Source organism: Canis lupus, chromosome 8 (assembly GCF_011100685.1).
Source record: "Canis lupus familiaris isolate Mischka breed German Shepherd chromosome 8, alternate assembly UU_Cfam_GSD_1.0, whole genome shotgun sequence".
Taxonomy (NCBI): domain Eukaryota; kingdom Metazoa; phylum Chordata; class Mammalia; order Carnivora; family Canidae; genus Canis; species Canis lupus.
The window spans coordinates 30,722,662-30,738,363 of NC_049229.1; the positions used below are offsets into that span (position 1 = coordinate 30,722,662).

General features: G+C 41.0%; 1 protein-coding gene across 1 annotated transcript in view; it reads left to right on the forward strand.

The window, feature by feature from the left end:
- The first annotated feature begins 340 nt into the window (after positions 1-340).
- CGRRF1 (cell growth regulator with ring finger domain 1) overlaps positions 341-15,702 on the forward strand; it is a 30,116-nt gene continuing 14,754 nt past the window's right edge. The window contains exons 1-2 of the mRNA XM_038544760.1: positions 341-509; positions 13,677-13,816. Of these exons, the coding sequence (XP_038400688.1) occupies positions 406-509; positions 13,677-13,816 (244 nt within the window). The 5' untranslated portion in view covers positions 341-405. The remainder of the gene's footprint in view (positions 510-13,676; positions 13,817-15,702) is intronic.

Genomic DNA, 15,702 nt, shown 5'->3' on the forward strand with positions numbered 1-15,702 from the left:
AGAAAACCTTACCTGAGCCTGGGGCGAAGCAGGCCGCGAGGGGTTATTTAGAATTTGCCGCAGAAAAGCCTTGACCCCACGGACAGACAGATGCTCTCTGGGTACCAATCCCGTGAGTCCAATCAGGGCACCGCCCCTCTGCCCAGCCAATGGCTCGGGACGAGAGCGGAGGGGCGGGGCCAGCCCTGCAGGCGCCGTCGTGATTGGCAGTCCGGCTCCCGCAGCCGGCGAGGTCGCCCGGACGCCTAGTCTGAGAACCCGGGGCGAGTGCGTATGTACAAAGTTTGTCAGCTCCGAGGCGCCGTAGTGGTTTCCCCACCCCCCACGCCCCCGCCGGGTGGGCGGGGCGGGGCGGGGCCGGGCCGGGCTGAGCGGCTGGGGCTCGGCTCAGTATAGGAGAGCCTGATGGCTGCGGTGTTTCTGGTTACGCTGTATGAGTATTCGCCGCTTTTCTACATCGCGGTGGTCTTTACCTGCTTCATCGTGACCACCGGCCTGGTATTGGGATGGTAAGTACCGCGTGGTTAGAAACAAGGGACGTAGGGGCGGACCGCTGGGGCAGCGGGGTCGCGGAGAACCGCGAGGGGGAGGGCATCGGAGCCGCGGGTGCTGCGGGGCTGGGGCTCCTGGGGCCGCGGGGGAGCCGCTGCCGCGAACCTCGACCGGCCCCCGGAGGACAGCAAGTTGCGGTGTGCACCTGCATCGCTGCTCCCTGCATCCCTGGGCCGTCCCCGTCGCTGCGGGCATCTGGGGGTGGTGCCGGAATGAGGTATTTCGCCCAGCTTTGTTCCTCAAAGAGAAGGCGGCCGGTGAGGGCCTGGTCCGGGCGTTGAGGTGTAGAGTGCTTGTCCAGCAGGCTTGAGTCCGTCACCTGCGGTGCAGCGCGCAGACCTGGACAGTGAACACAGTTGACTGTTCTGGGCAGAACCGAGCGCTTGGCCTCAGAGCTTTCAGCGCAACTTATAACTGAACTCCGTTACCGTGTGAGAATTGAATGGTTTCTAGATGCATTCCACGCCTTTAGAAGTAACATTTAGTCGATGGAACTGTGAAAGTCATAATTTCAGAGCTGGAAAAGACCTTTGAGATAAATCACATTGACGGGTAGGGGCAGTTTACCCAGTGGAGACCAGGAGAATGGACTGTTAGGTAATCCCTGAGCAGTTCTAGCTCAGAGACTCTAAAATTTCTCTCTCGAGGAGATGCCATCGTATCATGATTAGAGAAGCCTTATGAATGCGGCTATTTGAAACCGTCTTACTAATTCATCCACTGAGGAGAGAGACATGAGCTGGAATTTTTTTTTAAGACTTTATTTATTTATTCATGAGACACACACACACACAGAGGGGGGCGGGGCAGAGGGAGAAGCAGGCTCCATGCAGGGAGCCCGACGTGGGACTCGATCCCGGGTCTCCAGGATCAGGCCCTGGGCCAAGGCAGGCGCTAAACCAATGAGCCACCAGGGCTGCCCCTTGAGCTGAAAATTGAAGGATAAGGATTTTGAGAAATAAATAAAGTTGAGTGTGTCTGGTAGAGAATGGAAGGCATTTCAAGGATACAGCATGAGCTGGGGGGCAGAGGAAGCGTGTCAGTGAATAGATCAGCTGGAGTAAAACAAATTTAAAATATCCCTTGACGCATGTATGGAATTACTTTGCAGAAAGGAAACAAGCTTTTGTTAACTTCTGAAACTACATGCCATCTTTAGAAACTAAGCCCAGTTTTAATATTTCCATACCGCTCCTCACCCTGCCAGCTGTAGAGCAGAAAATTCCTTGTTTGTGGATGGATGGGAGAAGTTTGTTATTCTTGATCCATCAAATTTTATTGCTGTTTATTGTTCAGGAAAGTTTGCAGTTGGAATTTGCAACTTGGTTGCCCAAGTGAGTAAAGCAGTCTTAACACAGGGTTTCTTAATCACTATAATATTAGTGTTATTCTCTTAGAAGAATGTAAATTTTCCTTCATTAAGGAAAATAGGTAACTAGTTGATCATTGCATTATATCCTTAAATTTTAATTTTCTGTAGGCCAACTAACTAGATTTCTTAGATATCTATCTGTAGTATTGGGAAGAGGAAAATGAGTAAGGGCCAGAGTGATAATGATGGCGGCATCTGTGGATGAGGGTAGTCGGGTACCTCATGTTTGTAGTGGTTAAGAGACAGACTTTGGAGACAGTGGAGTCATACAGACCTAGATTCAAATTCCGGCTCTGCCAAGTTTAAGACTTGTTTTGAAAGCTTAATGATTACCTAACCACTCCATTTAGATATGATTTTGGAAGGGTGGAAGGCCAGGTTAATTGTAGAATTTTTGGAAGACTGGGCTAAGCATTGCTGAGGCCCCAAGACTATGTAAGTGCCAGTCAGTTTCATTCTGATTTGGGCCTAACCAGTTATCTTGAGCCTAACCCAACCATTCCCTTTACCGGAGTTAGCTTTGTCCATGTAGATAAGACATTCTACTAATGTTTATTTGTTAACTTAAGCCAAGGCAACAGAGTCATTGAGTAGAAACAAAGCAAACCATCTAGATCTCATATAAACAATTTTCTAATAGTGCCCCCAGACAGATGGTAAACCCATGAATCCACACTGTGCTTTTCACCCATGTCATTTTTCTTTTAACCTCCCCAAATATAATCCCTACTGGTTTTGTCTTCGCCATTATCTCAGTACTGCTCTGATTTTCTTTCCCACTGCTTCTTTCTACTGTTCTCCTTGTCTGCTTGCACTGTGTGGGAGTGGAGAAAGAATAGGAACATCTGAATATTGGAATCCCAATAGCAATAGCAAAGAATCATGCCACTGAAGTATGGTATTTCTCTTTAACTCTATGGTGGTTTCTGTGAGCTCTAATAGCTCAAGTTTATTAAACTTTTGATATTTGCCAGGCACTGTGCAGAAAGGAGACCAAAATGCCGTACATCCTTTAACACATCCAAATAATCGGGGACCCTGGCTCTGCAACTGCTCCCTGTTTCCTCTTGACTACAGATTATTAAGCAATTGTCCCTCAGCTTCATAGCACCCCTTTAGATGCTGTCTTGTGAATCTGGGGCAGAACCTCTAAACCACATTTCTTCTTTGCTAGCTGGCTGCCTAGCAGGCTTTGGCAGCAGAGGAGGGAAAGTAGAAGGCTAGAGGACAAAAGGGCTTGCTGCTTCCTGTGTGATTCTTTTTCTTGTCTGTCTCACCACAGTGATAGTGCCTCACAGTGGTCCTAATTTTTCCAGTTTGTAGTTATTTACTCTCTTAGAATCAGCCTATCGCACCCCTTCAAAGATATTAATACCCTTTCCTGAGATTCTAGTCCAAGCTCCATAGCAGTCCTTCCTCCAAATTGCTCAGCTATAGTAGTTCTCTTTCCTCTATCCCTGTTTTGGAGTGATAGCTACTTTCTTCTGGTACTACTTCCCTGATACTCACTGTCCCCTTTTTGCGTTTTCAGCTCTTCAGCATATGGTAAACAATTATTCATAGTAAATTCTCAAAATAACCGGTGTGGTTTTGGTCTCCTGATTAGACTTATAAAAGATATTAATAAGGAAATTGTTACTCAGAGTGGGATCTTTGAGAGTTACTCTCAAAGATGGGCTCAAGGAGTCCTCTGGTCACATCTTCAGCTCCTTGCCAATAGGAAGGATATAAGGTCCTAGTAATCCACGGCATGTATTGGCATCACTATTAATCAAATTGCTGCCTTTGATTGATTGTAATAAAATGATTTTGGAAGTGATTGGGGGACCTAGGAGCTAAACCACTTTTTGACTATAAGGACTGAGAGGTGGGTGGGATGGGTGCTTCTGAGATCACTGGAGTCCTTACAGAAAGAAAAATGACAAGCTAAAATCTTAAAACACTTGGGTCAACTCTTTAGAGAATCAGAGAGTTTCTGTAGTTCTAAAGCACTTTATTTCATACAGCCACAGAACTAAACATTGTACAATTTTAGTTGTGCATAATAGAATTATACAACTTTATTGATGTCTCATTTAGGACACTGAGTGGAAAGAACTAGAGCCCTGAGACTTGGAATGGGAACATCTACTCTGACGTGGCTAAAGCTGAGAATCTTGAAATCCCAGTCACTCTGACTCTCCCTTGTTCATGGAAGCAGACTGCTTTGCTTTCCATGTCTGGGAAAAATGGCCCTCCCTTGCTTGGAGGTCCTGTAATAACCTTGCCTAGAGTAAATGCTTTGCAAACGATATCTGTACTCAAGACCTATCTCTATAACCTGTTGGGAAGCCCAGATCTCTTCCTGCTCCAAAGAACAGGGACAAAAATCCAACCCAGTTGGAAAGAGCCTAGCCTCTAAGATTTGCAAGATTTTGCTAATTTGTATCATTGGTAAGGAGGAGTATGTGTGAGAATGGATTATAAGTAGGTTAGGCCAGGAAGGATAGAATGTAACACTAAATCAGATAAAAATTTATTTGTTTACTTATTTACTTATTTTTTAAATTTATTTATTTTTAAAAAGATTTTATTTATTTACTCATCAGAGACACAGAAAGAGGCAGAGACAAAGGCAGAGGGAAAAGCAGTCTCCATGTGGGACCCCAATGTGAGACTCGATCCCAGGACTGCAGGATCACGACCTGAGCCAAAGGCAGACGCTCAACCACTGAGCCACCCAGGTGCCCCCTTATTTATTTAATTTTTAGTAGGTTCCACATGCAGTGTGGAACCCAATGCGGGGCTTGAACCCACAATCTTGAGATCGAGACCTGAGCTGAGATCAAGAGCCAGATACTTAACCTACTGAGCCATCCAGGTGCCCCAGATAAAATTTATTGTTCTGAGTGTGTTCTTAGGAAAGTCTGAATCTAAGGTACTAACTCAGATTTGGTTGGCTGAAATTTAAACTCAGTGGTGGCCTATATGTATTAAGGTTAAGGTGCTAGAACTTTCCTGGCATGATGAGGAAGGATTCTGAATGCTCAGAAAGATAGAAATATTGGACTGGATTTATTACATGCAACCTGCACACCCACCCACCTACTGCATCCTTTAAGAGTACACAGAAGACACACCTTTCATGAAGGCACTGAGAAGTAAATTGCTGAGAGGAGACTCATATCCTTGAAAATCTCTATTCCTAGAGGCTGTTTATGATGGTGGGAGCTCCTGACTTGAGGTCCAGCGGCACCTCACAGGAGTCAAGGTGTACATATGTTCCATAATGGGCAGTGGAGGACAATGCAGAGAATGTTTTGGCCCATGAGGATTTTTGGCAGTGGCTAATGGATTACAGTGTCTCTAGGAATAAAACAGATGGGCAGCCTATTAAATGCTACATAAACTACTTAGAAGGAAAAACTCAATGTCTGGAGCCAGAAACCTGACTTGAGTCATCGCAGCAGAGATTTACCACCTTTCACCCAGTTTACAGATACAAGCCAATCCATAGACCTGGAGTGTCTGATTAAAGGGGAGGTCAGGTCCCCTATAGGAAGGATTCTGTATCCTTCAGTGCTGCCACAAGGACATACTATATAAATCATTCTCCAGATCTTTCTCATAGGCTGTTGTCTCTCAGAAGCAAACATGCTTTTCTGTACTGTGGTAATACTAGAGCTGGGACTTGGCAAATCATTTTTCTCTTGTAGTTTGCTCCCTATTAGGCTCTGCCAATAGAGGATGCTAGAAAGAGACTGGAAGGCTGGAGAAGGAAGAAGAGACTTAACAGTTTGCTTCCTATTTCTGGTCTGCAGAAACTGGCCTTTGCCCTGGCAGTTGCAGTTGACCTGAGTAGCAGCAGTTTATTTTAGTTTACATTTTTTCCTCATATCTTGAACTAGCCTTAGCACACTCCTTCAGAGATATTGGCACCAGCTGGCCCACACTCCTACCACAAAAGTCTGCATGCCAGCTCTGGGGAATCCTTTATCCGAGCTTCTAAATCGTAATAACTGCTAGTCTTCCCTTTGTTTCCCCAGCTCTAGGAGTGATAATTGCTTCGTACTAGGATACCCAAGTGTCCCCTTCTTGCATTTTCAGTCTTCAGTATTTGATTGACAATTCTTTTTTTTTTTTTAAGATTTTATTTATTTATTCATGAGAGACACAGAGAGGGAGAGAGAATGGCAGAGACACAGGCAGAGGGAGAAGCAGGCTCCATGCTGGGAGCCTGACGTGGGACTTGATCCCAGGTCTCCAGGATCAGGCCCTGGACTTAAGGTGGCGCTAAACCACTGAGCCACCCGGGGTGCCCTTGATTAACAATTCTTAAATAACAGATGTGTCTCTGTCTCCTGCCAACCCTGCCTGATTCATTGACCTGGACTATTTCTCATCTCATATGCTGTTGAATGCAGTCAGTTTTATGCATATGATGAGGTTGGTGATGAGGTACAGATTCCTCTTTAAGAAAAGAGTATGACTTTAGTTTGTACTTGATTAGGGTACAAAATACTTAACATTTGCATTGACAAGAATTTTTTTTGAGCAATCTAGAAGAAAACACAAAACTATTAGATATGACATTTTACACCTTCGTAGGACCTTAACATCACTTATTTTAACCCTTCATTTTACAAATAAAGGCACAGAATTTTAGAGATTGAGTCGTTTTCCCAAAGTCATATCATTAGCCCAGTAGTTCCCTCAGAGACAATCCTCCCATACCAAGGGTTTCCCCATGAGTGGTTTTTATATCCTGATCCAGTGTCAGTATCCAGCTAGTTGTGTGAAACCATCTTTGGGAGATCACCCTGGAGAGAAGGCCCCCTCAAATTAACTGCCTGTCTGATTTTTGATTGGCTTGAGAACTCAAGGCTGAAGTGGTAATAAAAATTGTTTACTACTGAGCCTAAAATTTTAGCTTCAAAATAACCTTTATTCTTGAGGAGCTCCATAAGATTCCAGACACAAAGAAGGAGGTCCAGTCTACCAATTCAGCCTCTGAGTAGAAGCTTCAGAAGTGTGCCAGGGTAAGATGTTATATAGGCAATAAGAAAAATGTGGTCAGAATTGGAGGTCCACAGATTATTGCTGTGCTAGAAGTATAAACATTAAGAACAAGTGCAACAAACAACTTTAGAACTGAGAAAAGCCAGAATTATAGAAAAATCCAGGAGGAATAACTATAAAATTGTAATAGTAAAGGAAAGAGAATAGAAAATTCTCTTTATAGAAAAAAAAGGGGGGCTAAGTTTAATATAAAAGAAAGTAATGAATGTTTAGAAATATTTATTTAGTTGCCATTCCATATTCCATCACTAACAGTTGCCAAAATGACTAAGTGGAAAAAGATAAGGATGAAATTTGATTGAACAGAAAATTTGTCAATTTTCCATTTTACTATTTTATTTTATTATTCCTTGTAATCTCATATCAGCCATGATCTGATAGACAGGGCATCAATGTCTTTATTCTAGTTTTTGATTAAAATTATGGAAAAGACCAAATTTTAGGATGGTGGCCAGAGACATGTCACTAGGTCTGTTTATCAGTATTTTACAGAACCACTTGTCAGCACCAATTATGGATTACTATTTGACCAGTCTTCAGTTGTTTTTTTTTTTTTTAAGATTTTATTTATTTATTCATGAGAGACAGAGAGAGAGAGAGGGGCAGAGACACAGACAGGAGAAGCAGGCTCCATGCAGGGAGCCTGATGTGGGACTCGATCAGTTCTGCCTTGGGCCCAGGGCGTGATCCTGGAGTCCCCAGATGGAGTCCCGCATCAGGCTCCCTGCATGGGGCCTGCTTCTCCCTCTGCCTGTGTCTCTGCCTCTCTCTCTGTGTGTGTCTGTCATGAATAAATAAATAAAATATTTTTAAAAATAAATAAATAAATAAAATTAAGAACTCTGCTTATCAAAAGATACCATTATGAAGGTGAAAGGCAAGGTGTAGAAGGGGTGAAGACATCCAACAAAAGAGTCGTATTCAGAACATATTAATTTCTATAAATAAGAATAATTGGTCATCTGAGAAATAGAAATTAAAACCATAGTACAGTGCCACCAAATAACTACTAGAGTGGCTAATAATGTTTTGGCAAGGATTTGGAGCAAGGGGAGCACTCATTGACTGCTGGTGGGAGTGTAAATTGATACTACCACATAGAACAATTGTTAGCATTATCCACTGAAGTTGAAGAAGCACAGACGTTATGGCTGAGAAATACCATTCTCAGCCTGTGTGGACCTAATAAAAATGCATGTACACGCATGTGCACCAAGTGCCTTGTATGAAAATGTTCGTATAGGCATATTCATAATGGCCAGAATGTGAGGACAACTTAAATATCTATTAAAGGTAGAATGAGTAAGCAAGTTACAGCACATTTATTATACCCTAGAATACTATAAGGCCACAAAAATGCACTGAATATAACTGCATGGATGAATCTTCAAGCATAGTGTTGTAAAAAAGGAAATAAAAGTATACACAGCATATATACAGCACACTTCCACTTACATAACAATTCAGAAACAGGTACGCTAAATTATAGTAATGAAAGTCAAGACAGTGGAGAGGGAAGGGGTAGTGCCTGGGAGGTGACACACAGACTTTCTGAGGATATTGTTTGGGTTCTTAACCTGAATACCAGTTTACTTTCTAATTCATTGAAATATGTTTTGTGTACTTTTCTGGCCAAGGGTTTAGCATGATTCATAATACCAATTTGAAAAGATGTATTTGACTCAAATCAAGGACCTTAGGGTGTTAGAAAATGCAGACCCAAGATTAAGCATGAGGCAGAGAAATAAAAAAAATCTAGGGAGATGAATTTCTTTTCATAATAGGTGTGCTTTGGCAGCTCCGGATATAATGCTGGGCCAAGCAGCCTTGGATAAGCATGTTTAAAAAGAAGGAACACTTTACATCTCATATTATTTGTTCCATTCTAAGGCATATACAAAGCCACAGAACAGATATGGGATATCTTTCCACAACACTGATTTTATGTAAAGATTTGGAGAGGGCAGCCTGGGTGGCTCAGTGGTTTAGCGCCACCTTCAACCCAGGGCGTGATCCTGGAGACTCGGGATCGAGTCCCACATCAGGCTCCCTGCATGGAGCCTTTTTCTCTCTCTGCCTATGTCTCTGCCTCTGTGTGTGTGTGTGTGTGTGTGTGTGTGTGTGTGTGTCTCATGAATAAATAAATAAAATCTAAAAAAAAAAGATTTGGAGAAATAATATATTTATATTAAAACCAGATATATCGGGCAGCCCCGGTGGCCCAGTGGTTTGGCACTGCCTTTGGCCCAGGGTGTGATCCTGGAGACCCAGGATCGAGTCCCACATCAGGCTCCCTACATGGAGCCTGCTTCTCCCTCTGCTTGTGTCTCTGCCTCTTTCTCTCTCTATGTCTGTCATAAATATATTAAAAAAAAAACACCCAGATATATCATGGAATAAATAAAGCATATTGCAAAGGAATTCTGTGCTCACAGCAGGCTGCTTCCAGATATTTCTCCAAAGCCTTGCTTTTTGGGTTTCTGACTCCTATACCTTTAAAGATTGTTTAATTGAAATTTTTAGGTATAACATGATAAAGGACCTGAAATATAATGCTTGAACCTACAGTAGAACTGAACACAATAAGCTCTGAGTTCTGGTGTTTACTGCTGGTAGTGTGGGTGTATGGAGCCAGGCAGTGGGAGTAAAGAAAAAAAGGGAGAAGGGGACAGTAGGGAGAATTAAAATGATGAAGGGGCCAGGAAATGTAATGAGTATGTATAGCATAGAATCATGTTTTTCTCCCTTTGTTTTTTTCACTCCAAGGGATGAAAGAAAGAAGGGGAAAGTGTTATCTTACGGCTCTTGTGGGAAGACTATATCTTGTATCCTGCCATTTCACATTCCCAACCTAACCTCTAAGAGGCCCTGGGGCAATGTTGGGCTGTGGACACAGGGACTGTGGGGTAACCAATTCTGACGTTCAATAAGGAGAAATTACTGGATTTTTCTTTCTAGCTTTTCTGCCAACACCTACATTTACTCCATCATCAACATTATCATTGCTAGCACTTATATAGTGCCAAGCCCTGTTACAAATGTTTCCAGATGGGAAACCAGTTAAATAAAGCTTGAGTGATTACTTAAGGACACACAGCTATTAAGTGTCTTATTCCTGATTTTAGGAGGAAAGCAGTTTTTCATTAAATACGATGTTAGCTCCACATACTTATTGCTGCCGTTTATCAAGTTCCTTAACATTCCTAGTTTGCTGACAGTTTTTATCAGGAATAGACGTTGGATTTTAGCAAGTGCTTTTTCTGCATGTACTGAGATGATCATATGGTTTTTCTTTTTTTAGTCTGTTAATATGGTGAATTACATTAAATTTTTAATGTTATGTTAAGCTGTAAGTAGGTCCTGATGTATTAGCCTTTTAATATATTGTTGGATTTCATTTGTTAACATTTCAAGAAGTTTTGCATCTGTGTTCTTGAGTGATATGTGTCTGTAATTTTCTTGTATGTCTCTACCCCTTAACTGTAGGCTACATGAAGTTGTCCTTCAGCTCACTGATATTTTTTTTTAATCCAGCCTTTTTTTCCCCCTTTTTGTGTTTCATATTGGATTCCTTTCTGTGAATAAATCTTCAAATGTACTAATCTTTTGTTCTATAATGTTAAGTCAGCTATTAATCTTATCCAGTGTATTTTTCATCACAAATGTTGTATTTAAAAAAAAAATGCTGTGTTTTTTCTTCTTCAGAAATGGATTTGGGTCTTTTTAGATGTCTTCCATGTCTCTATATAATATGCTCAGTCTTTACTTACTTTCTTGAAAATATAGAGTTTAGTTGCAACAATTATTTCAATGTTCTTGTCTACTAGTTCTAGCATCCATGTCATTTCTAGGGTCTAGTTCTTTTGATTAGTTTCTCTCCTCATTATGAGTCATATTTTCTTCTTTGCATGGTTGTTAACCTTTTATTGGATGCTAAACATTGTGAATTTTACTTAAAGGTGCTAGATGTGTTTGTATTCATATATATAATCTTGAGGTTTGTTTTGGGATACAGTTAACTTACTTGGAAACAGTTTGATCTGTTAGAGGCTTGCTTTTCAGCTTTCTTAGCCAGGACCAGAACAGACTTATCCAACAATTCCATAAAATTAAATTCATCTAGAGTATAACTGTATTCCATGTGTTACTTTTATTGGCCTTCTCTTGGCCTTAGATTTATTCATGTGTTTTGAAATTTTGGTTTGCAACCTAAATTTAAGTAGAAGTTTTCTTCCCCACCCTTTGTTTTCATCCTTGCTGTTTAACCATTTTACAATTGTCTCCAACTAGATTCCTAGGTGCCCCTTAGTCAAGGACCAGGTGATGACACTTCTGTTCCTTATTGATATTGGCCTAACCCAGCTCCTGGATTCAAATTATGAACTTCACTCTGGCTCTTGTCTTTAGCAGACAACCTATAAATAAGATCTTCATACTGTGGGAAGGCTTACTTCCCACTGCCTGCTGCCAGACTCAGGACCCATCAAACCATGGCATCAGCCTTACTCATTACTTTATATTTCTTTCCCTTTTCAGAGCTATAAAGATTTGTCTTTGAAACCAGCTATGTCTCTTTTTTTCCAACATTTTATTATTAAAAATTTCAAACATATGGAAAGGTTAAAAAAGTTATGCAGTGAATATATATATATGTCCACACTTAGGTTCTACAATCAATATTTTGCTATAATCAATATAATCAATATTTTACATATTTGTCCATCTTATTATTTTTTTTAAGATTTATTTATTCATGAGAGACAGAGAGAGAGGCAGAGACACAGACAGAGGGAGAAGCAGATTCCTTGCTGGGAGGGTCCTGATGCGGGACTCGATCCCGGATCCTGGGATCAGGCCCTGAGCCGAAGGCAGACACTCAACTGCTGAACCACCCAGGCGTCCCGTCCATCTTATTTCTTAATCCCTTCAAAATAAGTTGTTACTCTTCTCCAAATACTAAAGCATTGCATATTACAGTTCAATATTTGTTTTGTTTGGGGTTTTTTTAGAGAAGGGGGGCGGGAGGCACAGAGGAAGAAGGAAAGAGAGAGACACTTTTTTTTTTTTAATTTATTTTTTATTGGTGTTTAATTTACTAACATACAGAATAACCCCCAGTGCCCGTCACCCATTCACTCCCACCCCCCGCCCTCCTCCCCTTCTACCACCCCTAGTTCGTTTCCCAGAGTTAGCAGTCTTTATCCAATCATGAAATGGGCAAAAGACATGAACAGAAATCTCACAGAGGAAGATATAGACATGGCCAAGAGAGAGACTCTTAAGCAGGCTCCACACCTCTCAGGGAGCCGGCATGGGGCTCAATCTCATAATCCTGAGATCATGACCTGAGCCGAAACCAAGAGTCAGATGCTTTAAGTGACTGAGCCACCCAGGCATCCCTCAACATTTATTTTTTTCTTTTGAAGTAATATTAACACACAATGACATATACAAGTCTTCAGTGTTATCAAACATATCATCTACTCAAACCTCTATCAAGATATGGAACATTACCATCACGAGAGAAAGTTTCCTTGTTCCGTTTGCTAGTCAGTCCATACTCCTGAGCTCCCAGAAGCAACCATTGCCCTGTTTTTATTTCTGCTATGGATAGTTTTGCCTGCTTTAGAATTTTACGGAATCGTATAGCATGTACTCCTTTGTATAAGACTTCTTTTGCACAGCATGTTGGTCGTGAGATTTACCCATGTGGCTTTGGCAATAATTTATTCCTTTTCATTGCTGAGTACTACTATTCCTTGTTTAAACATACCAGTTTGTTTGCTTATTTCCATGGGGTCTTTTTGATTTCTCTGTTTATTTTTTATCCATCATTAATAAGTTTCTGGAGAGAAGAGAATGCATCAAAGTATGAAAAAGTCCCCTGGTTTAACTAATGTATATTCATTTTAAGTTACCTTTTTTTTTAAATTGAGTGAACCTAGCTGCTTTCTAATTTTATAAGGAATTGAGTTTGGTCCCTTTCACTTTCCTTCTAATCTGTTCAATGTACATTATTGCAGTTTTACATGAAATTCACAAGTAGAAAATATGTTATATAAATGAAATGCTCTATTTGGTGTTTAAAAGTTCTCCTGTCCAGGGATCCCTGGGTGGCGCAGCGGTTTGGCGCCTGCCTTTGGCCCAGGGCGCGATCCTGGAGACCCGGGATCGAATCCCACATCGGGCTCCCGGTGCATGGAGCCTGCTTCTCCCTCTGCCTGTGTCTCTGCCTCTCTCTCTCTGTGACTATCATAAATAAATAAAAATTAAAAAAAAAAATTTAAAAAAAAATAAAAGTTCTCCTGTCCCATAAATAATATAAAATAGTCTGCATATTAAATATGAATATGTTTTTTATATTATGTAAAAAAAGTCAATAATTATCATGTTTTTGCTGTTATGTTAATTTATCTAATGACTATACTACTTTGTTATCAACAATAATATTAACAATAGAACTTTTCATTTTTAAGAGTATGTCATTTCAGCCAGTTGAATGATATATTGCAATTGTATGGGGCCTCTAATCTCTCAATTTTAGATTAATTCTGTAATACAATGTAAAATGAATAAATTAATCTCTTTTTGTGGTGCTTATGTTAAAAGGAATAACTGATGAAGCACAATATACTTCACATATAGCAAAGTTTCAGCATTTGCTAGAATTATGTATTATTTTATTTTTATTTAGGTTTGGTTGGGATGTTCCAGTAATTCTGAGAAATTCAGAAGAGACCCAGTTCAACACAAGAGTTTTCAAAAAGCAAATGAGACAAGTCAAGAATCCTTTTGGCTTAGAGATCACTAATCCATCTTCAGCTTCGATTTCAAGTTGGTGGCTATTTTCCAAAGATTTTTTTCTTTCTATGCCCCTGTCTTAGCATTTTAATTTTCTTTCTCTATTGCTTTCTCTTGATTACACTTAAGTATTTATTGAGCACCTGTTTTGTTCTGGGAGCTGCATTATAATACTACTTTGTACTATAGATACAAAGACTAATAATTCACAAAACTTACTCCTTAGGAACTTACAAACTAGCAGTGGCATTCATGTGAGAAGAACGAAGTATCTTAAGTGTTAATAAGAGAAGCTTGTTAGGTCACTGCCATTTTCATGGATCTTCAGTGCAGTGAGAAATATATGAATGGTATAGATAAACACAGTTACTAGGTTGGTAACCTTATCAAGAACAAATGTTTTTAATCTGAAATTATGATATTTTGGGTATAAGTTATTTTGGCATAAAATGTTATTTGGGGAGATGGTAATAATAGATCATAGTTGTTTGTTTCTGTGCTTACTTGGAAAAGTAAATTATCTGTAAAACTAGGAACCACTGGAGTGAAACAAGGAAAAGGAGTGAGGGAAAAAGAAGGAAGGGAAGAAAGAGAGAGAAAAAGGAATGGTTAAGTTTGCTGAGGTGGGGAGGCATATTCAGGAAAAGCGTTATTATGGGATGTCTCGGTGGCTCATCAGTTAAGCGTCTGCCTTCGGCTCAGGGTGTGATCCTGGAGTCCTGGGATCGAATCCCGCATCAGGCTCCCTGCATGGAACCTGCCTCTGCCTATGTCTCTGCGCCCCTCTCTCTCTCTCTCTCTCTGTCTGTCTCTTGTGAATACATAAATAAAATCTTAAAAAAAAGAAAAAGGAAAAGGTTATAAAAATGTGCTCACTCTCTCATTGATTGATTGATTGAGTCTTGAAAGATAAGTAGGTGTTTATCTCCTGGGATCGAGAGCAGTTCTAAGAGGAAGAGGCATGAACAGAGCACTGATACAGAATGAGAACAATGCAGGAGAGAAACAATAGTTTGTTGTGGATAAAACATAGTGTAGGACAGATTAGAGAGAAGAGTAGGGGAAGACTCAGGTTCTTTGCAGGAGCCCTCCACAGACAGATCCTATTACCAGGATAAAGAATACAGGAGAAGCAGCAGGTTTGGGAAGAAAGGTAATAAATTCAGTTTTGAACTTCTGGACTTGAAATGCATTTGTAGCAATTAAGTAGAGATACAGAGTGGGCAGCTCTAGGTACAGTTCTGTAGCACTACAAAGATTTCTGGGCTGAGACCCTATCACCTTTTACACTTGGTCAGATATCTGGTATCTTAAAAACAAACAATCCCAAACTTTCTCAACTATTTATTTATTGAGAGGGAGAAGCAGGCTCCTTGCAGGGAGCCTGATGTGGGACTCGATCCCAGGACCCCAGGATCACGCCCTGAGCCAAAGGCAGATGCTCAACCACTGAGCCACCCAGGTGTCCCACCTTTCTCAACTTTTTATCTCCTTGAAGCTACTGCGCTCTTTCTCTTCCCTTCACAGCCAGGCATCTCAAAAGCAAGTTGTGTTTTTCTTCTTCCCTTAGCCTACTTCACTTTCACTGTTCAGATCAGGGCAGTCTGATTTTTGCCTATATCCTCTACTGAATGACTTTCCCCAAGATCTCTGATCACCACTTCTGCCCCCACCCTAACCCCTCAGCAGTCATAAAATCCAGTGGACACTCTATAGGCCTAAATCAACATTATCTCCACAGAGTTTAACGGAGTTGACCAATCCTTCCTTCCTGATACCCTGCTCCCTTGACTTCTGTGACGCTTCTTATGTGGTCATCTTCCCTTCTTTACCTTCCAGAATCACAAGTCAAAAATCAGTGTACTAGGGCGCCTGGGTAGCTCAGTCGGTTAAGTGTCCAACTCTTGATTTTGGCTCAG